This window comes from Corapipo altera, unplaced genomic scaffold (assembly GCF_003945725.1).
Source record: "Corapipo altera isolate COAL_440 unplaced genomic scaffold, ASM394572v1 332, whole genome shotgun sequence".
NCBI lineage: Eukaryota > Metazoa > Chordata > Aves > Passeriformes > Pipridae > Corapipo > Corapipo altera.
This window is the reverse complement of record NW_020885051.1, coordinates 363,789-388,276: the sequence shown is the minus strand read 5'-3', so window position 1 is coordinate 388,276 and position 24,488 is coordinate 363,789. Positions and strand designations below refer to the sequence as shown.

Here is a 24,488-nt window from a genome sequence, read left to right as displayed (position 1 = left end):
ATGACCAAGTTCTTCTGCTTCAGAAGAATTCAGTGCCATAAAGACCTTAATAATTTCATAAAATTGGACATTTCCACTTATAAAAAGGCCGTAAGAATCTGCAGCTTGCTAAAATCCCTGTGAATACCACGGAAATTGCAGGAAATAATTATTCTCCTGACAAATGAAACTGGATATATTGCACAGTGAGTGGGAGCAGAGTGAAAAAGGGGGTGAGGCAGCTTTCGCTCGCCACAGGGTATGAGGGGCTTAATATTATGTGGCAAAATTCAGAATGTGTTAAAAATGAAACAGAAAAAAACACTTGTGCTTTGAAAGGCTTCAAGGCCAGGTGGGGTTTTGCTTCCCAAAGTAAAGAGAGGTTAAACGTTTATTAACATCTCACCGATTGCTGAGAAACATGTAAAACTACTCTCTCTTCAAAATTAAATAGACAACCCACCAGATTCTGTTACTTGCTCAACTGAGTTTGATTTTACTATATTAATAAGAAAAAAATGTTTATTTCCTCCCTGAGTATCGTCTACTTTTCCATTACTACAACCAGAAACTGCCAAGAAAATGAAACGCTCAAGCACAGCAGACACTGCTTTTCTTCTCATTAAATCTCAAAACTTAGTTCCAGTGGGATCGTATTTAGTCCTCTCAAATCCAGAACAGGATTTCATCCCGCCTCGACATCCCAACAATGACATTTCACAAATATTACGAGTTTCTTGGACTCCCTTCTGACTCTGCAAGAAGCAAAGGAGCACCAGAAGAGATTCCCCCCCCCCCCCCCCCACTTGGGATATTTTTATTAAACCTTAAATGTAACCAGCCCTCCTTTCAAATCCATCTTCTCTAGGATTTTTTTTTTGAGACCTCTGGAAGTCTCCGGGATTTTTTTAAGTGGTAATAAGTGTGAAAAGTCTTTGACAAAGGGTTGTCTTTATCCAAGCCTTAAGCTCTCATTGAGAGAGGTGTTAGAAATAAACAAACAGGGCTTAAAGCAGCCTAAAAGTCATCTCAAATCTTCTTCACCTGCTCTCCAGCCAAGACACGACCTGGATTTCTAAATCCAGGAAGAGAAAACAATAATTAAAAGAAGTAAATAAATATTGGCATGATTCTTTAGACGTGAGAGGATGAGGAAATCAGATGATTTCCTCATCTCCCCTTCTGTTGGCTCTGCCCTGTGTCAGCCCATCTCACCCTTCCAGAAGGTCCAACGTTCAAGCAGGAAAGATTTGGTGAGAATAATTACCTTGATTAGAGACTTATACCAGTGGTAAATTCCATTCATGGTGATAATCACAGAATCCCAGACTGGTTTGGGTTGGAGGGACCTTAAAGGTCCCTCTTGTTCCACCCCCTCCATGGGCAGGGACACCTTCCACTAGCCCAGGTTGCTCCAAGCCCCGTCCAACCTGGCCTTGGACACTTCCAGGGATGGGGCAGCCACAGCTCTGTGAGACCTGTGCCAGGGCCTCACCACCCTCACAGGGAGGAATTCCTTCCCAATATCCCATCAAAGCCTGCCCTCTGGCAGTGGGAAGCCATTCCCTTGTCCTGTCACTCCAAGCCCTTGTGAAATCGAACACTAGGTATTTATTCTACTGATACACTTATTTACTCAATGAATATTTTCAGTTTTAGAAAAGACCTGGTATGCAAAGGGAACGCTGCCAACTCTGCAAACCCTCCTGAGGAGCAGAGCTCTTCACCAAAGAGCAGAAAACATTTACGGGTGCAATTGTAGCTTCATAGTTTCCATCTCAGGGTGAATTTACTCTTAAAAGGCTAAAAATCAGAGAGGCACTTCAACATGAGTTTAAAAATTATTAGAAGAAATCAGGGATTACCTCTAGCACCTCCTTTCCACCCTGGAGGTATTTTATGAAGCCACACAAATACAGAACTATCACAGAACCAAGGACATCACTAGGAACAGCAAAGGTGCATCACTAGGAACAGCAAACTTGGATTATTTCCTTTTAATTCTTCCAAGTCTACAATTTTTGCTGCGAGGCAACAGGGGAAAAAATGGGAAGGCGACAAATCAACCTTTTAAATGTCAGCGGTGACCGGGAACGAGACGAGATGGAACAACACCAGTCACCTTTTCCCAAAGTACCTTAAACTGTGGCCTGTAAAAGTAGCTGACCTTAAAATATGCTTATTCCCTCACTGAAGCATATAACAGTGACCCTGTTCTCCAAGTACCTACAAGTCACACCGTTCTCTGAGCACACCAAAGTCAAACCATCCCCCCGCTCACGGGCAGCGAGGCCGCGTGTCCGTACATCCATGTTTTGCCCAGCCAGTGCCTTATGGACACTGCACGGATCCACCATGGAAAAGAATCAGTGATGCCGGCAGTGTTCCCCTCAGATCCATCTCATTCCAGCTGAGCCTTTTTACATTTCACTCCAGTTCACTTCTCCATCAGTGACTGACGCTTTGCTGTGGAACACCCCACCATTCCACAGCCCGGGCTCACAACTCCTCGCCGCCTCGGCAAACGCCCCGCACGCCCCCGGCACAGGGACCTACCTGTCGCTGCTGGTACTGCTGCTGCTGCTGAGGGAGTCGCTGCTGGAAGATCTGCTCCTGGAGCCGCTGCCGCTGGGGGAGCGGGCGGGCCGGGCGGCCTGGCTGGGCAGCCGCTGCGGGGACTGCGTCCGGGACTGCGACGAGTGCGGCGACCGGCTCCGGCTGTGCTGGTAATTCCGCTCCGGCCTTCGGCCTCGTACCTCCCGCGTAATATCATCCCTGTAGATATCCCTGTGTACCACACTGGGCAATGTAAACTGCTCCCGGGCCCTAGGTTCGTAACGGGGGTCGTGAGCGTCAAAACGGTTCGGACTTCGACTCCGAGAAGTGTAATAGAGCCCGTGTTGTAAGGTCCGCTCCCGAGGGTCTCTATAGTAATCCTGATCGTAATGTCTCGTCCGATCAAATCCTCCCGTCCCCCGCTCATGGTGTCCATAGGCACTATGTTCATAAGCACGCTCCCTGTTATCTGAAGCCCTGCATTTGGGAAGGGGGAAAAACATCGCATCAGAAAGGGGCAGGCACGACTAAAAGCAATCATGCAAACATTCACGGCAGCACTCGGCTCATTGTGCGACTGCTTCTCTGCTAACCAGCAATGACCTACCAAGCAAACACTGACAAACTTCAAAACGTTTTACTTGACTCCAAAGTTATGTTCATATACAATCAAGCTGAGCAATCATTTTGGTTTAATCACAATATGGGGCTTTCATGACCAGCGTCTTGCCTACACAGGAAAAAAATTCTGCTTTCCAGTGCAGAATCCTCATTTCAGTTCTGTTTGGTTTTGGCTCTTTTAAGTTCAGTAAACCTGAAAAATTTCATGTTTGTGGAGATCATCATAACTTCTTCCCCCCCCTACATTTTTGCTTAAGAGCTTCAACATTTTTTTTTTTCTGAGATTTGGTAATTACTGGAGCTCTTGTAATTATCCTTCTGCAAAAATGGTGTGGCAAACCGGGCTGTAGCCATGAAAGCCTCCGTGCAAAGCATGACCCAGAGATAAGAAGCTGCTTTCAAAAGGGGTGCCATAACCCATAGAGAAGTCACAGAAAATTAGGGGTTTTCTTGTTGCTGTTCTAAAGTATTTCACCCTCTTGGAGGGAATTTTGGCCTCACCAGACTGCTACACTCACAGACATTTCCATTATTAATGTTAGAACTGCAAGGATGCAGGTCCCCTGCACAAGGAGAAGGAATCAAATTTTCAGGAGGTGTTTTTGTTGCGATTGCTGCTGTTGCTGCAATCACAGAATTTCTATCTCCATGACTACACTGCTTTCCAGCAGCTACGGTCCACTTGGTTTCAGTATTTCCAACATTTTGGATGTCAATTGAGAAAGGCTCGGTGATGTTCTGAGTTAGTGTGATCTCTCAAATAAAGAGATAGTAAAACTGACAGATAAAGGAATATTACGAATAGTTGAGGAGTTTAATTTAGAAGTACCAGGATGGTACGTCTCAGTTACATCCACAAAATGGAAATCCAGATTGATTATGTTGAACATTTAAAAAATACTCGTAAAATTCTAAATATGTCAGGGTAGCCAAAGTTAATTTAAAAATTAATTATCCATCTTATGAAGGACACTTCAATCTTTTTTTTTTTTTTTCAGCCCTCTCTCTTGGATTCTTCCTTCAGAATCAGTTATGAGTCACTTCAATCCCCCTGAATCCTGATAACCCAATTCTGCCTAGTGCCTCCTCCTCCTCTCCTGCATCACAGCTCTAGTTCAAATGGCAGAAATATTTCAGGGATCTTTTATAAACTGAAAATTGGATTTAAATCTTTTTTTGATTAGCATCTCAGGAAGTTCCTTCCATTCCTTCTCCAATGAATCACTAGATCCTTAATCCTCTCAATATATTCACCCTCTGTTGTAGTATCAAGCTTTCTATGGAGCTTGTTCATGTTTTGCTTGCATTTTTTCTCTCCAATTATATATAAGAAACTACTTTACCCATGCAACAGAATGTCATTAACTTTACATCTGCTTGAAATTCATTGTTGCCTTTTTACTTCCATTACCTCTTGCTCGCAACAATGGAATTTGGAAAGATATTTCAGGATCTGGCACAGAAACGTGTCTCTGGTTTTTTTCCCCCCTTTTGAAGGACCAAGATCAACAGTTTTATAAACGATTGCATTTAGCATCCTAGGAGGCGTTAATCAGTGAGAGCTGATTTAATGAGGTCAGAGAAAAAGCAGTATTTTCTAGCGGGTTACTGCTACCGAGCTGACAGAAAGAACAAATCCTTATCCGTGAGAAGGACACAGAAGACAGACAGAGGAAGCAGAGCTGAACAGCTACTGGCTACAGTGCTTTCTTCATTTATCTATTAGTACTAAGTGCTACTGGAGTTAGTGGAAAGAGAGGGTTTGACTTGGGTTAGGAGAGGGGCTAATATACACAGGGCAGGACATACCAACCTTTTCCAAGTGTGGAAACACGACCTATATTCCCAATTAAATCTAGGGAGAGAATTGTGAACATAACTTCCCCAATTTTGGCCCCTCTTACAGGGGTAATCCACCTTCTTAATGGGCAAGGGTGTCAAATGATATTTTAGATGAACCAACAAGAAAAAAAAAAATCTTAGTGACAAGATACAAAAAAAAAAAATTCCACTGGACGGAAGTAGTCCCAGACTGAAACTGTAACTCTGAAACCCCCAGACTTCTTTCTTGAGACAGAAGGCACTTAAATAGATCCATTATTTTAACTTCCAGCCCTAAGTCTGAATCAAGCAGCTGGTAGAAGATTCCCCGAGGCCTGAGGGCCCTCACGCTGCTGCCCACAGGCATCCTCTGGCCGCCTTGGTAACCATCCAGCCCAGTCACTTCTCACTGGTGTATCCACAAATGGCATTAGCACCACGTCCTTAAAGCTAAAGTATGTTTAATATGGAGCAGTAGAGAGCTTTTTAAGTGACTAGATAGTAATCCACTCCCCATGGCTACTGGCGTCTTGACTGTATACCATCCAATAAATTCAAGGCAGTAGTTCTTATCCCAGCATTAAAAAAAAAATAAAAAATAAAACCACTATAATTTCCAAAATTTAGTAATGTCCATCATCTCTTTTTGCCAATACCATCAGAAGGAATAATCCCAATAACTTGGAAATGATGTAGATCCAAAATGGAACCATCACAAGCAGCCTTCGGTCTTCTCCATCCAAGCGTTATTTCCATGGCTAAGAGTTGTCGGTAGAATCCAAGGGGCTGCATCATTAAAGTCTTACTAGAAATTTTGTGGTGACAATCCAATTAACATACCCACTGCGTATAGTGAGAACTGAGGACTAGGCATCAAGCTTTCACCGAATTTTAGGTTCTAGTATTCCGAAGATACTCCACAGAGAACTTCGCCACGTGTTGTAGAGTAAGATAGCTCCATCTGGCAGCAGGGATACATCCAGCAAGGCCTTAATATTATCCAAGAAAGGGGATCGTTACTTCTAGAAAAGAGCAACTCCAATATCGATGCTGGCCAAAGGAAATCTTCCATCTTAAAACCACCTTATTTCAAGTGTAGGTACATATCCAACCAGCTGCAGGACACATCCTCTATGGATCCACAAGGTACCAGCCACTGGGATAGAAATCACTTCCGTTTCCAACCCAAAATAGGAAACATAGATAATTCCCAAAATTTTAAATCCATCTGGGGGCCCTAGATACGAGTTTGTGTTTCTCACCACATCAAATACAAAATACCTGCCTAGAGAAACCTTGGAACTTACCCATCAAGTCTCCGCTCATAACGTCCTTCCCGTGCATGAAGCGATGGGGGGGGGGCCGTAAGTGGGCCCCCCACCACCTCCTCTGAACCCAGAAACCTCTCTACTACGAGATGCTATGGAAACTGTATCATCCAATCCCCGCGCAGCACTGGGAATGGTTCCTGGTTCATTATAATCCGTCCGTAGGTCTCTATCTCCCATTTTGTTGACAGAGTTGTGTGCCTTCTGCGCACTTTTGATGTCCACAAAATCCACAAACGCTGCCACTCCGCCTTCCGACCCCCTCTTAGGGAGGATTTTGACACTTTCGACACGTCCATATCTGGAAAAGAAGCAAAGCAGAGCACACAGGTTAGTGCTGGGGGGAAACAACCATGTTTAATAGCATTGCCTCCTGTAAAAGCAGCATCCAAGCCTTTGCCCTTCCCATGCAGCAGCAAAATCAATCCCTGGGAGAAGCTTTTCTAAAAAGAGGGGAGAAGGCTTTTGGAGAGGGGAAAGGGCCATTTAAACTTCCCACGGTTACATCTGAACTCCTCTCCTGGTGTGGGGAGCCGGCCACGGGATCACCCTTTTATAGCAACAGAGCAATAACAGCTCTGAAGGAACAGAGAGGTGTTCAAACCAGAGCACCCCGTGTGTCACCAGTCTGACAGGAGAGCCACAATTAAAACAAAACCGGGTCACAAGGAAAAATACAGACGGCCCAGCCACCTTCTTAGGAAACAAATAACCTTGACACAGCAATTCAACTACTCCCATCTGTATTTAATCCAGCCTTCACTGTGATCCTCATTCCTGATCTCTACTTCCAACACCTCGTGGGACACACGGCCCACACAGCACCCCCAGACTGGGTTGTGATGGGGTTAAACTTCCCACCCCCAGCATGGACCAAGCCACACGAGGAACACCGGAACACCAGTGGGAATGTGACACCACCCTATGTAATGTGCCTTAAGTAACTGCAACACTGGCACTTAGGGATGAGTAAATGTCTATGTAAAATAAAGATAAACCCAAACATGTTTGTGTACACAAGGAAAGAAAGATGGAAAAACATATCTGAATAACTTGCATCAACTCACAGCAGAAAGGACAAAATGGAAGACATGAGTATAGTGATGTTTTAACAGCCAACAAATGCATGTCGCATTTTGGGTGCTCAGTTCTCTCAGCCAAGAGATTCAGAGCAAACCAGGGAAAGGCTCTGAACTGCAGTGGGTAACCCAGGACAAAAAGAGGCAAAAAACCCTGCATTTTTGAATGTGCTGACACAGAGGAAAGGGACACACAAATAAAAAACCCAGTCAGGAAGTATTTGTAAACTCCATGAAGAACTACTACAAGAATTTTCTATTCACAAAGGCAGCACAAGGCTGAACAGATGTAAACAGACCTTACACAGGCAGAGTTTTCAGCCACACATGAAGGGAAAAGGGAATCCAAGTGCCGGGCTGAGGCGCAGCCGCCGTCAGATCCCGCAGCTGCCTCGGTTTCATGCCTGGCTTTCCCTGCACCTCACAAGTTCATCATTGTTGTTGGATGACTAATCCTTAAATACGATCTGAAAGCCTGCCTCAGTCACTGCTGCCTTCTCATTCCAGCCTGACCTACTACACTTACATATAACCTGGTTTGGATTTAGAGCCCTTTTTCCCCTGGTTTATACTTCACTGAACACGGATGTGTGCAAACAAGAGCCCCTTTTGAGTCAAAAAGTGCCCTGTTGGGCATAAAAAGACATGGTTCCATACAGGTTACGTTCTTGCCTCTCAGCTCTCCAGAGCAGAGTTTGTCACCTTTGTACTCCTGGGTACAAAGGGTGACGTTAATTCTTGGGAGCTTCTCAACCTGTGACACCAAACTGATACTCTGGTTATTTTTTCTTATTTATTTCTATTTTATTTAATTAAAAGTTTCAAACACTGGCAAATGGAACTGCTCCTCAAAGTTTGCACCCTTTGGAAGCTGGATATTGCTACCTTGCCTTGAAGGCAAGATTTAGAAAGCCCAGAAGAGGAGATGGTTAATAAAATCTGTATGAGGGGGAAAAAAAATGGCCTAATTGGATGTGCCAGATGTAGAGAGAGAAGGAACAGGAAAGGAAGGAGGGGGAAGGAAAACAGGAAAGAGCCTATTTGAGCAAATGTTCATGCCATGAATGAACGTGACAAAAATAGGAAAATAATTAGGAATCCTAGTTAGGACCACCCTTTAACACATGTTTCAGCACTGGTTCTCTACAAATAAAGATGTAAAAGGACAGAGGGCTCCAACCCTCACATGCAGTGAGTTCTTCTAAACCATGTAGTTCCCAGTGTGACCGGGTAGAACATGTACTCTCCTTTTGCTGTTAACACGTTCAGTTCCTGGCAACACGAGCCCATATTTGCCTACAATCTTCGAGGGGGGGAATAGTATCCTAAATGGTACCAAAATCCCTAAAATCCCAACTCCCTTTTACTGCAGTGACCTCACATGAAGTGCTGCCTGTGCTGACAACAGAACTGGGCTCTGACCACCTCAACAATTACTGCCCCGTTCTGAAATCCTAACCCCTACATGTTATTATACATACACACAGTCAGACCTCAGTCAGTTTTCTCTTGCTGCAGAAAATCCAGAATGTGTTAAAACGTTCAAATATTCAAGGTAATGCTACCCAGAAAGAGGAAGATACAAAACATCCACATAATAAGGTTCCCATGTACCACAAAAATCACCCATCAAATGCACAACTCTTCCCAGCGTTAATGTTTACATTGGGAGAAGTGTATTTTGGTAATTAAAAAATTAGCATTATTTTTTTCTAACTAAGAAATGCATGGGGGAGGCTACTCCTGTACTCCACTGCAGCCATGGTACTACATCACTCCCCTCGGAGATGGCGCCTTTTAATCCCCCTGTTGTTATCCAGACACACAAATAAACGCTGTGCTTTGGTGTCCTGCCCGTACCCTTGACGAGCCCTCAGGATAATCTGTGACAATCGTCTTTGCTGAAAGCAAGGGAGGCAGGCGGGGGGAAGGGGGGGGGGGGAGAAAGGGAGCAGAAAGGGGGGGATGAAAGAAAACCGGCCCTGAGTATTCCAGGCCAGCTGCTAGAAGAGGAAGGTTGCGTTTTCCCTGCGATTACAGACACCCTTGGGTCCCCACCGGAGGATGCATCTGCCGAGGGATCCGGCCCGGCCGCACCCATTGGCGTCTCTCCGAGCTGCTCCCGTCTTGGCAGATGCTGCCGGGAGGAGACCGGGGGAGAGGAGGGAGATCTGCAGTGCTGCATCACCACAAGGCTTCACTGCAGCACAGGAACACGTTACAGGGGAAAAAACCACGCTACTTTCTGGAGGGCCGGGGGAGGAGAGGCGGCGACAGCCCCGCACTTCCTCACACCGAAGCGAAGGCAAAGATGGAGGCGAACGCGCCCGAGGGGAGACCTTTGTCCGGGCAGAGGGCTGGGAAGAGGGGACAAAGCCCAGGGGAGGCACGGCCGCGACCTTTGGCAGTGTTGGCAGAGCGGCTCCTCTCAACCTTCGCTCCACCTGCGCGTCAGCCCTTCCCAAGGCTGCGTTTTGCAATCGCTGCCAGACCAACAGAAACAAAGAGGCGCCTTTGCTCGGCTCCGGCTCCGCAGACTAAGGAAAACGAGGCGTTTTACTGCCCCTTCCCGTCCGCGGCTCCGGCCGATTAATCATTAGCTCCGGGTCACGGCGAGGGCCGTGTTTTCGGTGGGCTGCAGCGAGAGCTGTTATGTCACCGAGCCCCTCCACCAGCGCAGCACGGCCGCAGCCCCCGGCTGTAAACACACATCGAGCGGCCCTGGCAGCAAAAAGTTGCTCAATAATCACGGCCCGAACAAAGCCTCGCTAATCCAGCTTTTCAGACAAAGAGAAGGAATTCATAATTTAAGCATTATCGGTTTATTCACTGTAGATCAAAGCACCTCTATATTCAAGCAGCTGAAATGTCCCTGGGCTCTTGGCACGGCTGCTCGGCGTGTTTCCCTCGCTCTCCAGCCCTTCCTCCTCCCCGGCTCATCCTCCCGTACCGGCAGACAGCGCAAGGCCGGGCTGGTTCCTCCTCCCCAGGGGCGACGTGTCACCCAGACACAGCCAAAGCCAGTCCCCAACCTGCCCTACACCGGGGTACCAGCTTTCCGTGTCCAACAAACCATTTCAGCTTAGCTGCAATATTCCATAAACTCATTAGGATTTTTACAGGATGATCTACACATGATAAGAAAAGGTGGGTTGAAATCAGGGAGAATTAATTTTTTAATATAAACCAAATCCCACTTTAAATCACAGTACCTCCTGATTTCTCGCACTGAGCTCCCCCCAGGCTTGTGAACACCTTTTATGCCCGAACATCTCCACCACTGCAGAGTTCTGCAGGTCAGCTCCATCCCAGCCTAAAAACCTTCACTGCATTTTAATTTCGAATCCGACACAATGCTACGCTCCAGATACCACTAACTGTAAGACACCCTGCAAGACCCAAAATAACCCAGCAGCTCTTTGTGCACGTTCCTGCGCCGCTCATTACGAGCGCGATTTGACAAGACACCCCGATACAGGAGGACATCCGAGTATTTTGCATTCACTTGGGTTCCCTTTGGCTACATCCAGATATCTTTAGCCATCTGAAAAGCTCGGCTGATTTTTCCGTGCCACGCTCAAGCTCCTTCTTCCTCTGTGATTATATAACCCCGGCAAGCCCCAGCCTGCATTATTCAGTAGAACGCTCGCACAGCTTGAAGCTTTCCTTGGCCAATCACGTTCCTCTGGCTTTGTTGTTATTTCATAACAAAATAATGTGACCTGAAATAGTACTTTGCCAGATGTCCATGCCTCTTCTCCTTACTCCCAACTCCGGATGAATCCAAGTAGTACCTGTGGTACTCCAGCCCTGCATTCCCCCTGCACAAAGCAGGTCTGGCTCCACGTACGGGGAAATCCAAGATGTGGAGACACTACAGCTCCATAAAGCAGGATGCCACCACCAGATCCACAGGGATTTCTAGCCAGGCTATGGATGTCTCTTGACTCCACAAACATCATTTCTAGGGTCTTCTGCTATCATGGATGTTCATTTCACAGTCTGAGAACTTGGCCCACCACAACAGCATGAGCAGCCACTTCCCAGTACAGAAAATAACTTGCCGAAGAGCAGCAGAACCCATGGCACTGCAGCCTTACCACCAGCACCCACCACACTGGGATCTTACCAGAACACCCACACACTGGGATCTTACCAGCAGCAGGACACCGAGCCCTGGTGACAGCTGCCCTGCAGAAATCCTGCTCAGAGTTAAGCACCAGCTTCCAGCCCCACCAGCTCACAGAGAGCATCTCCACCTGCACCGCTCACAAAAGGTGTTTAATATTCACCGCTGTGAGTTCCTGAGCCAGCAACACAAAGGGAACTTTTGGCTCTTACAAGGGTGTTTGCAAAGCTCACAGCACCAAAACTGATCACAATGAGGGCAGTAATATAATAAATTAAATACGGAGCAGGTAAAACACACTTATCTCAAGAAAATGACACCCTACCATGATCCAGGCTTTGTATTCATTCAAGCCGCATGCTTTACTTGCTATGAAATATATTTACATACTTATAATTCTTTTTTTATAAAGGGAATTTCATATCAAGAGTGATATGAGCTGGTATTTCACCACCCTCAGACGTGAGCAGCACAAGTCTTTGGAATTAAACTCTGCCTCAAGTAACATAGAGCATTACTCAAAATCCACTCAAATCTGACTATCATCACATGCTTGGCATGGAAGGAGACTTGAGGGCTGGCAGACACAGAAGAATAAAGGAATCTAAACAAAAAGTATTAAAAAATGCACTATTTTATAAATACAGTAGCTGACCTGTAGAGAGTAAAACCAGGGACAGACTATCAAGAAGAGTGTGCACAGGGCTGGGAGGAAAATCATTCCAGTTCATCGAGATGGATCTTGATAGAAACAACAAGCCGAATTCCACAGTTCTGGAAAACTACACTTAAAATTAACTCAGACAAATGTGGGGAACTGTCACCTGTTGAGCCACGACCGCTTCACTCTGTGGGACTGTCGCTGAGCCCTGGTGAATTTGTCACACGATACCTCAAATGCTTCCAGACAAACACGGCCACGTCCCCGCGGCCGCCAGCCCTGGCAGCAGCTGCACCCAGGGCACACCAGGAGCAGTGTTTACTATTGACAACTGGACACAGCATCCACCAGGGCACCGTCCCCGCTTGGCTCCCTCACAGTGTGTCTTCCACACACGCTCCACAAGTCTCAAAGATGCCTCCTCTCCACTGGGTTGGTATTTCCAGCAGATGTGGGGTAGGTTGAAGTCCCCCAAGAGAACAAGGGCCAGCAATTATGAGACTTCTCCCACCTGCTTAGAGAATATTTCATCTGCCTCTTCAGGACAAATTGGATCTCCTGGTTGGGGCATCCTGGTTGGGTGGTCTAGGAGAGACCCCCACCAGGATATCTGCCTTGCTGGCCTTCCCACCATTCTTCCCCATAAACACTGAACCCTGTCACCACCACCATGAAGCTCTAGACAATCCAAGCACTCTGTACACCCACCACCTCTCCTTCCTTGCCAATTCCCTGTCAAGAGGTTACAGCACTCCAGTTGTGCCAGTCATCCCACCACGTTTCCATGATGGCAACTATATCATCATCTCCTGCTGTGCAGTGGTTTCCAGCTCATCCTGCTTGTCACCCGTGCTGGGGGCACTACTGTAGATAAATTGCTGTGTCTGTAAAGGTAACCCCTGGTAAGCAGCTGGGACAGAGCTCTGGGCGACCACAGGTAGGAAAGCTCACCAGTAAATGATAAATCCACATGATGTGCAGCTTTGAAATCCTTTACCTTCCCCAGCCAGGCAGAATAAAAGGTCCTCATATCACACGGAGCGCTGGTTTTCCAGCCACCGCACTGAGAGCAGACCTTGTGACAACAATGATTCAGAAACATGCCCTAATTACCAAGCTCCCATCATTTTCTAGATTGCAATCTGAGATGCTTTAAAACCTGTTTAGAGTGATCTTTATTGGCTCTGCGACCTTTGGGGGGAGAAAAACGATGTTCTTCAGGGCATTCTCTGCAGCTCTTCTCCAAGTAATAAAGATCTTTAGGGAAACGTCAAAATTCAGGAGCAGAAACAACCAACCAGGTTACGGAGCTCAGGCAGACAATCCTAGGGTGAATCCTGAGCACGATGCTCATATTTCTACCCTCCTGCCCTAGCACCCAAACCACTCAACCCCAGATCCCTCTGGACTTTGCAGCTCCCTTTACCCCCAGCAGCACTGAACGGGAAATCTCCCAACTCCCGACTACAAACGGGGGTTTTGTTAATGAGATACAGCACGTGTTCCTGCCACGCACGGAAAACAGCCAGGGCTTTGTCTGCACTCGTAATCCCTCCCCGAGAGATGACAAAGTAGGAAATTAAAAAGCGAGCAGAGGCACATTCACCGATACTCCTGATCCCTCTGGTATTCAGGAGCAGATAGTCCAGAGATAACTCCATGTGGAACGAGCGCTTGCCTCTTGCTTTACAGCTCAGCTCCATTTTAAGACCCCAAGTAAGACTGATTCCTAATTAAGACATTTTGTTTATGTCTCTGTTGCAAAGTGACCTTTTGGATGCTGCTGAGGTATTAATATACAAATGGAATTATTATGTGCCACCAGAGAGGGAAGAAACAGAGTGTTTAGAACTGTTTACTCATAGTTCCCACTATCAGTAGCAACGTTTTCATCCAACAGTCAACACACCAGGAAATTTTTCTGCAACCTCCAGGACAACCAGTTCTGCCACAGATCAGCTGTTCCAGCACACACACACCAGGTGATATGTGAATATAGGTGCATCCGTTCCTGAAATATCAGTTCCACTGGGACACCCCCACAACACGGAACAGCGCTCAGGAGGAGTCCTAGTTCAAACCAGGATGAAGATGAGGGAGGGGGAGCTGAATCCATGCTTTGGGCATGGGGATTACATGAAGCTGGATGAATAAGAAACCCTCTTAGCACTCCATGCAATATCTCGCTGGGCTACATTTAATATCATCCTCACCCAAGTCAGCAGTTCCGCTGCCGGCAGCGTCAGGAGAAGCCAGCATTGCATCAGCCCAGCCACAGCCAGACCTCGACTGGAACGAAGGACTCAGCCCAGCATTACCCACTGACAGCTGCCAGTGTCACTGCACGAGGCATGGCCACCTCAGCCACCCAGAAAAGAGGCAGTTCTGTTACTAAGGAACTTTTCCTAGTTGTCTCTTCGGAACAGTGAAGGAGAATCATCCACAGCTCATTGGTATATATATTATTGGGGGGGGGGGGGAAGAATCAAAGTGGCTTTGTGAGCAGAACTAATGAAGACTCATTTCGTACGGATGCGTGTCTTGAGGTCGAATTCTCCGGTGTCCAATAACTGCCAGTTCCCACTGCAGCTTTTCCCACGGTCAGGAACACCTCTCTCCCATGTGGATTCTTTAATGTCTAATAAGAGCTGCACTCTCGCTGCAGCTTTTCTCTCCATGGGGCCACTAATCAGGTCTCTCTCCTCTATTAAAACCGCTTGTTTTCACAAAACTCAAAGGAACGTTGTGTCTCTAAGACTGAAGATCCCATTCACCCTCAGGTTTAGCTAGAACTGGCAAACAGGTTCAAAATTGATTAGGGAAGAAATGTATCCATGGCAGGAACACCTCAGTCTTGCTCTCCGAGCAGATCAGAATAACTATCACTATTAGCAGAAGCATGAAAAGGTTACAGAAACATGTAGGAACTCTGCATGTTCAGCTGTGTTGTATCAAGCACGACGAGCTGTGATTCTTTATCCCCAACCCACACAGATGCGCTGTCACGTTCCTACACGCCAGACACGGAGCCGCCAAATTCCATCTCCAGGGCATTTTTTTTTCCTTCCAGCTTAAAGCATAATCTGCAGATTTGCTTCAGAAGCACCGGTGGTGATAGGCTGCGTTCAACGCTTTCTGCAGGGGAATTGCTCAAGCCTGTTCTTTTGCGTGACTGATTTCAGGATTTGGTTGGATTTGATGTTATGAACACGCTGCATCGCAACCGTGTAGGGGGAATCTCTTGATTAATCAAGTTTTTTCATTCTTACATGAAAGGGTAATTCCCCATCTCAATTTTGCTTCTCCAAGCTCTGCTCTGCATGTATTCAGCAGCAGATGGAGGAAAATGCAGAGTCACAACATTATGGTGTCCCTGCCATGCTGCATAGCACTTGGAATGTGGATCATCTTAAAGCTTCCCAAGTCTTGGTGCTCGCTGGTTCAGACTCCTCCAGTAAAGGACAAATGTTACAATCTCTTCCCCAAGGTTTTGTGCATTTTAAAGAAAATGGTATTTCAGAAGAAAATAAAATTTATCTTGTCCACAGTCTCTGAGACCACCCCAAGTGATGGAACTACTCTTCCCCCTTGAACCACAACTTGGTCTGAACCAGCGACCAGCTTCAGTTCCACCCATAAGTTTGACAATTTGAAATTAACTTCTGACAGAAATCAGCCATTGCTCCAAGGAATCACAGCCCCAAACCCCAAAGTTCACCTACTGCTAAGAGGTGAAACTGGGGAGGACAAACAGCCAGTTCCCAGCCGCTCCCGCTCTGCTGCACCAGCCAGTCACCAAACACAGACGTGTAAATGTTATTTCGTTGCTCTGTGACTCACCGTCACCATCACCCTGGAGAAAGTGCTTGTCCCTGTGACTAAACCAGCTCCCACAGTCCTCAGCGGGAGCCAGGTGTCAGCCCGTGGAAACTAATATTCCTCACTGATGGCCAGAGCCCAGCACACACTCGGGTGTGTTCTGTCAGCAGTGACTACCTGCGCTCCAGGCGCTTTCTCCACAGGCAAGAGCTTGGGACTTCCCACAGCTGAGCTCCTGAACCAGCCAGACTTTAATGGCTTTTCATTTGCTGCAACTCAAAGTCAAGGTTTTGCAAAGCCGAGCTGGAAATTTGAGTTTCATCGCAACAATGGGCAAGGTTTCACACCTCGGCTTTATGAGCCAGCCTAAAGGAGGCCTCACCACACCAAAGCCTTGAGCAGAGCCGTATCTGGAGGTGTGCAGGGACTACCACACTGAGAGGGCTCTTCCTGTGGTTCAAGGATACATCCAGGTACACCAAACCACCTACCACACAACCGGGTACACCAACACAACCACCGGGAAAGCTGCTGCCTTGTTTCATGCCAGTTCAGGTATCAGCTTCACCTTCAAGCGCTCATTTTGAAAGATCAGCCTGACACGAGCTAGGCAAGAGCATGAACTGCAGCACAACCCGGGGGCTGTAACCTCAGAAAGGATGTAGAGGAAGAGATGCTTCCTGAGCTCAACTGCTGCCAAAAAACGGTGAATCTCGCTGTGCCCACAACCAGATTATCATCTACAACATCAGTACTGAAGCCACTTTTATTTTTTAAACGTGGCAAAGCTTCTCTGCAACTAATTCTCCCAATGAGTTGTTTCAGAGTTAAGAAAAACACCAAAGGTTTATTGAGACTATTACAAGGCGGTGACTGTGCAGACCGTTGGCTGTCTGGGTGCGTATCCAGCTGCCTTCCCAAGAGCAGCATCTCACAGACCCCCTGAAATTAAATCAGATGTTGATTACGTATACAAAGGAGATACTCATCCACCCTGAGCTTTTATTCCCCTCACACTTAGGATGCTAATGAGGCCGGAAGACTTTTTTTCCCTCCAAAGACGACTTCTTTAAACGTACAACTTAGCAATTTATTTTTCTTATTTTGCCCTGTTAACTACTACAGGTGCCCCATAGCTGCCACAAAGAGCCTAAAGAGGGAACTTTGAAACAAGCCTCTGTGTCCTTTGGCAGCCATCACTGTCAGTGAGGATGGGAGGCATTCACCCGGCTGTGACAGGGACACCGAGTTACTCTCAATGAACCCCATGGACAACAAACACAACCAGCTCAGCTTTGTACTTGGGGGAAAACTGGAAGTGATTCACCATTGCTAAAATAGTCATTTACAGTCTGGCAGTTTTTACTGAGCTAAAACATCATTTCGAACCCAGCTTTGAGTGGGTACCTGACCACCTTTGTGACAGGAACTTGGTTTGAACCCAGCTCTCATTTCCTACTGCACCTGAGGATAACAAAACACACGGAAGCTCTTCTGTTTGGATAAAGGGACATCCAGGAGGAACCCACACGCAGGTCAGCACTGTCTCCATGCTGTATCCAGCAGACAGCCCTGCAAATCATCCATTCACACTCCCAGAGATGCTGGACTTCCCTGGCTTTTCAGTGGAGAGGTGAGAGCACGTTCAGGGCGCTCTGGTCAGATGCGGAAGCTCACACTTCAGATCTAAGTGTGCTTAAACCAAAAAATTGCTTTCGGTTTTACATTGCTGAGCCTAATTAAAAAGGGGAAGAGAAAGAAAGCAAAAAAAGCTTCCTTTTATTCTTAAAAATACCCGAGCCTTTAAGCAGGACATTGTGACAGTGCTGCTCTCCTCCCACGATCAGTTTGTCTGAGTGGAAAATTGGTGTTCCTTTCACATCCAAATTCTGCTGCCTTCTCACCCAAGTCACCACGAATGTCTGGACCTCAGACAAGGCATGGACATCCCAACTCTAATCCAGAGCCAAACACATGCAACAGGACACACTTCTGAAAAATCCATCCCATGAAGGATGTTGCTTCAACCAGATTCGGTTCAATCCCTCCTGCTGCCAGGCCAGACTGCAGCAGGCCCTGGAATATGGCCTGGTGTATTTATGAAAAGCCTGGAACCGTGTTTATTCTTTTACTGAAGGTTGTTATCTTCACACTGCAGGATTTCCAGATTGCAGGGGACGATTACAGAGCGTCGTCAGCAGGTTAAACAATAACTATGGAAATGCACAAAACCAAAGTAGTTGCCGTGTTTTATTCCTCACGCAGGAGCCTTCATCACGTCGGAATGCACTGCTGCAGAGCAGCTGTGGGGATGGGTTTCAGGAGATCTGAGCTGCCATCACTCCCCAGGCAGAAAGGTGAAACCTCCAAACGAGCGTGTGTAGAATCACCAGGTGGGAAACACTGACTTGTATCCTGGGCAACGACAGAAACAGCTTTTGTCTGATTTTCATTAACTGTCCAAGCAGTCTGCAGAACACCACAAAGACTCCAGTAAAGGTAAGCAGCAAGGCTGATTGTACACTGTGAAATTCCATCTTCAGGGTCCTAACTCCTCCCACGAGATTCCTCAATCGGAATGCCGAAGATGCAGCAACTCAGGATCTTATTATGGAGAGTAATCAATTTTTCTAGTTTATTCCTCAGTTCATTGTTTAGCGATGTTTGTCTGTGCAGTCTTCAGTTTCGGGGTGTTCTCAGACCTCAGCAAGTTCACTGAACTTAACGAAAAACACAAGTGAAATATCTCACTGGTGCTTATTTTTGGTATCTACCAAACCCGGAACAGATCCACCCCACCAGTAGCTCCACTGGCAACTCTCCCGAAACCTCTGGCAGCCTAAAAGCAGCCAGGAGCAGAGACCCTCAGTTCCACCCCTTCCCAAAAATCCTCAGCAGACTGTGTTGAGGTTTATTTCTCATGTGCAGAAGGCATCTCCTCCTCTTCCTCACAAGCCAACAGCAGTGTGAAACCGGCACAACACCAAGAAGACCAAGGCTGTAGTTGTGACACAGCAGCTTATGAAAACAAAACTCCTGAGGAGCCCCAGGTCCATCCTGACTCACCTCCCCATCCAAGATCTGCAACCTGCCCTCTACTCATCTGGATATTTACTTCCTTTTTTATGGAAAGCCAGCGAGTGCCTCTTTGCCCTCAGCGAAGACAAGGACCTAATTGTGGACACACCTTAACAAGGTCACTTGCTCAAAGAACCTGGTGTGACTTTCTGGCCTATGAAAAGCAAGAAGGAATAAAAAAACCAGTCAACGAGGCTTTTCTCATCCCCTGTTCTGACTTCCTGAACGGATTCAGTACCTCTGTATGTCTCGCAAGCACTGGTAAGTGATAGGAATCAAGACAGGAATATGTTTTGTTGTGCTCTGCAAGGATTATTTTATCCCTGTACCAAAGGAATTTACAGTAAGGGCAAGAAATACCAAAAGCCAACATTGTTCTGGAGGGGCTCAGTGACAACAGAGGCTGTTACATCAAATCACAAATAATCACAACTAAGCACAGCCCAGACCTTTGAAAAACTTCAGAGGAGAAACAATGCCAGCCAGGCTCAGCAGTGACAGAATTTTGTGACCAAGTGACATCAACTTATCTTTCTACCACAGCTCAGCATGTAAAACCACTTAATAGAAGCTTAGTCCAAATCTACACTCTTGGCAGCTTTTCATTAAGTTTCTTTGAAATAATTACCCAGGCATTTCCTCGGCCAGTGTGGCGTCAACCTGCACCTCAAGTGCAGGCAAAGAGCAGCATCCAGAGCAGCCAGAGGATTCCTGAATCTCCTGCTGTTGAGGAGCCATCCTTGGTGTGACTTGGCCTCGGGGGAAGGAGGAGGCGGCTGCAGACAAACAGCGCCGGGTGACACCCTGGGTACACCAGGAGGTGATGCCTGGGCTGCTCTGGGGTGTTTGTGGATTGATATTAGGAATAGAATTATTAAAGATCTAATGGAAAACCACCACTGGAACCAGCAGCACCATCACCCCAATCACCCGCCCGACTGACGACCCCACACCCAGAGCAAGGCTGCCTTCCCAAAGGAGCCGAGCAAGGCTCACAGGAGCAAAACTCACCTTGTGCCTTCCACACCTTCCCTCCCCTTCTCATTCTGGGCAATTCCCCTGCCCCAGTCTCCAACCAAACATCCTCCCATGGTCTCTGTATTCCACAAAACTACGATTACCTTACAGGAGGTGTTTGTAAAACCAGCACAGACAAGTCCTGATGCTGCCCAATATTCCAGCAAAGCACACTGTACCCTCTCCCTCCTCTAAAGCTCTGAGCTGGAAAGGGCAGTACCTCATCTGTGAAAATACTGTCACCTAAAGTGACACAAATCAAGAGACAACACAGGAACAGTTTCTTCTGCAGTCTTACTTCTGTATTTTCCTACAATAAAATCACACCTGGGCAGGGATCTCTACAGGCAGAGCTGAGTTCAGATAACCATCCCTGTGTTTGCATCCCAGGATCATTATTAATCAGTGATCAACAATAAAAACCTGGGAACCAATTTAAGGGTTTTACTGGAAAACCAGGAGCGCTGTTCCTTCCACCTCCAGCCTGTTCCCATGGAAAGCCACTGCCAGACCTCCCGGTGTCAGATGTGGGAATTAGGTTTTTCCTGAGTGCTCTACACTAGCAGTGACCAATGCTCTCCCCTCCCACAGCCTGTATCAGAGCTACCAAAATCCCTCTGCGCCCCCTCAGCCCACTGCATTTACACCCCCAGCCATCAAGACAGAACATATTGTCCCAAACTGACCAAATATTCTCTAGAAATCACCGAAATCAAACAGGCACTCTCTGTCAGGGCAGCTTTTTTGCAGCTGTGTTTCATATGCCAACCACTTCTCCAGGAGGTATCCAAAGCATCTCCTCAGAAACAGACACTGGCAAAACCAGACAAAGTCCATTTCCCCCCCCCCCCCCCAAAAAACCCTTAACAGTTATTTGTCTTCTCCAAGATTGCTCCAATCCGCAATTTATTTCTGTCAATTTTAAAGGAGAAACTTGTTTCCTGAAATCCAAGGTTTCTCCTGGGCTTGGTCACCACTGTGAATGTCCTAATTCTTCCCCCAGAAGAGGAGATGGCCCAGCACAATCACATGGTCCATAATTAAGAGGCTTTTACTCCTCTTTGCCCTCTAAAACACTGATAAAGGGACAAAGTCACATTCTTTTGGATAACTGGAAGAAAACACAGGGAGAAAAAAAATATGGAAGGGCAGCACTTGTGCTGGGGACAACTGTTACTATATTTAGTTGCCTTGTTCTCCAAGCTGCTGAGCATCTGTTTCAGTTATGGTGAACGACGGGTTTTTTTCCAGCATTAATTAGGAGAACCCAAACCATGGCTCCCACCGCTTCCCTGAGCTCACATCTCCCAGATCCCAACTCGGATTCACTGCTTATTCCACCTTAACAGTGGATCTCCAATCCTGGCACTGCCTGCTTTTCTATTTCAGGGTGCCTTAACAGCTCAGTTGAAAGAAAATATAGAGCATTAGTTTTTAAAAAGGGAGTATTTAGGTAAGAAACTGAAAAGCCAAAACAATTTCAACTCTTTAAAATGCAGAGAAAAATCTCTCCTTTGCAATCCCCTTTAATATCAAGGAAATAGATTTAAAAAAGGATGATTAAGGAAAAAAATAACACTGCTTTTAAGGAAAAAATAACACTGCTTACATAAGCCACAGTTTCTTGAGACCAGCTTCAATATTCTCTAATTTGAGGATTCATAAGCACAGTGTTATTTCCATTTGCACTAAACTAAACCAATCAGGAGTATTTGGGGTAAAAAAACCCACATATAATTTCTTCAAAATGCCTCTTTTATCTTAATTCATCCCTTAAAAGAATTCCTTGTGAGGCTGCAAAGTCAGTCAAGGTTCCCACAGCCAGTGGTTCAGTGAAGGGGGAAGGAGAAGCAACAAACCCCTCACACTGAACACTCCTGCTGGGTTTGAAGTTTCAGGAGTTTTCCCTGAATTTTTACTTCTTCAGAAACAAGATGGTTGTTTCTCCAACTTGCCCCTGGCAGGGACTGAGCAACAGCCGGGGCTCCATCCGGGCAGGGCAGCATTTCCCAAGCTCAGTGGAAAAACAAACACTCCGGGGGGTTGCACAGAGGCTCCGGGGAAACGCCGGGCCCAGCCCAGCGCACATTTCAGGCGGTATTTCCCCAAAATCTTCCCCGCACCGCTCCCATGGCTCAGCCTCTCCGCCCTATTCCCAGGCTGGGGGATGGGTGGGAACCGGGCTCTGCCAAGCGCCGCTCCATCCGAAAAGACTTTCTCTCCAAACGAAAGGAGAGGGAAGCCTTCCCCATCCCACCTCCACGGCCTTCCCTCCCTGTGGACAGACCCACGAGCCGTGCAATCCCCGAGCAGCGCGTGTCCCTTCCCCCAGGCGAGCACGGGCATACAAAGGAAGCCTCGCTCCATTGTCCACCTCCAGCACCTACACAGCGAGAGCCTCGAACCCCGCGCTCACCCCCTCATCCCTTTGCCAGCCGCAAATACTCCCCTGGTTACACCCCGAAAAGGTCTGGGGGCAGCGTGTCATCCCCCTCCCCCCTTTAGTACCCGCAGCCAAAGGGCTGAAGTGTGTTTTAACTGTGTTTACTGGCCTGAGATCAGCCTCACCCAAACACACAAATCCCGGGTAAAAATCAGTTTGGAAAACCAGGGAGAAACTGGGAGAAATGCCTGGCCGCAAATCTCCTTCCCAAACCTCGGATCGCAACTCACCGAGGTAAAAACAAACGAAAAAAGGTAATTAATTCAGCGCCTGCCATTTTTCCCATCCATCTCCAAGCAACAGTACCATAGCAACTTTTTTCCTGCCTTAATACATCTTACAAAAGGAGGACTGGACAAAATAAAACCCAGGAATGTCAAATTTCCACTGTGGAGCGCCTATTCCGTCCGCTAGTTATGGCTGGAATTAACCGAACAACCCCGGAGCAGGGTTTTTTCCCCCAAAAAAACCCCTGCCTTTGTAAAGCACTGGGTCACGTAACCCGGACTGAGGGACACGACAAACCACCTTGGATACAGATCCACCATCCGGCACGGACCGAGCGGCCAATCTGGGCTCGGGGGGGGGATAATAAAGGTGGAAGAAGGTGAAGCTCGATTAAAACAGGGCAATCTCGGAGCGATGAGGGTGTGCAGATGGGGTTTGGCTGCTGCAGCAGCTCAGGCCGGGAGGATGGAGGGGAATGTGAGACCCTCGGTCCTTTCACAGCACAGTCGATCGGGAGCCAAGCAAGAGGCGCTGGGACCTTCCTTTTCGCCCCTCGGTGTCACCGCATCTATTTTTCCCATGGTGACTCATTATTAAGGACGCTCCGTCATTTTTCCAGCGCAGGAAGATTAAAGGAAGCTTCAAAATCCATTTTTTTCCTGACGGTGGTTAAACCAACCCGTCTGGAGGGGCCATGAGCTGAGCAGGGCTTCTTATTTCCTTTTTCCCCCAAAATAAAACCAGCTTCCAGCGGGGGGTGCATCAACTTGAGAGCATTTCCCGAGGAAAAAGGTGTTGCTGAGGCGGCGGGGGAGAAGCCTCTTCCTCCTCCTTCTCCTCGCAGGGAAAGACGGAGGGAGGAGGAAAAAAAACACAACCATGCAAACAGCTACTACTTCCTTATGAGCGGGATTAACCTATGCAACAACAACAACAAAAAAAAAAAAAAAAACCAAGGAAAAAAACAACCCAGCACGATATGAGTCCAGGGCACTTCCCGCGTGGAGGATCCCGTGTTTTCTCCGTGGGTTTGTGTGATTTATTTATTTTAATTATTTTTGAGTCACGTTCTCGCAGCTGCAGGCGCTTTGGTTCCCACCGCCCGCTGCACCTCGGGGGGAAACGCAGCATCATCCAGGGGCTCCAGACGGGAGGGAAACGCAGTGAAATGGGCGAAAATAAACAGAGAAAACTCCAAGCGTTGAAGAAAAAAAAAAAAAAAAAGACTGGCGAAAAGCTGGCTCGGCGCTGCCTTCCAGGCACTGGGATCCTCTCCGAGCCGGCGGCCGAGCTCCCCTCGCTGCCGCTCCGCCGTTTCGGGTCCATTTTTGGCCGTTTTTGTATTTCCCCGCTGCGGCCGCGCCGCCGGTCCCGCCATGGCGCGGGTTATTTACAGCGCTGTTTTCCTCCTCCTCTCCACGGGAACCGCCGGCCCCGCGCACTCCTCCCCCCCTTTCCCACGTTCTTCCCCGTCGTTCTCCCCACACCCCGCGGGCCGGCCGGACCCCCCGTCCCGGTGCCCACTCACCGCTTGAAGTGCTCGATGATCTTCTCCTCGCGCACGTTCTCCGGCAGGTTGCCCACCCAGAGGTGCCTGGTTTCCCGGACCATGCTGCGCGGCGCGGGCCGAGCCCTCCGCCCGTGCCCCGGCTCCCGGCCGCCGCTCGCCGCCCGCCGCCGCCTCCGCCGCGCCCTCCGCCCCTTCCGCCGCGGGGCCCGGCCGCCCTCA

At 47.6% G+C, this 24,488-nt stretch overlaps 1 protein-coding gene across 1 annotated transcript in view; it reads right to left on the bottom strand.

Annotated features, from left to right (window-relative positions):
* The window catches only part of SPEN (spen family transcriptional repressor), a 66,742-nt gene extending 42,331 nt beyond the window's left edge, over positions 1-24,411 (bottom strand). The window contains 4 exon segments of the mRNA XM_027668798.1: positions 2,536-3,012; positions 6,285-6,337; positions 6,339-6,606; positions 24,288-24,411. Of these exon segments, the coding sequence (XP_027524599.1) occupies positions 2,536-3,012; positions 6,285-6,337; positions 6,339-6,606; positions 24,288-24,370 (881 nt within the window). The 5' untranslated portion in view covers positions 24,371-24,411.
* Between the last annotated feature and the right edge of the window lie 77 nt (positions 24,412-24,488).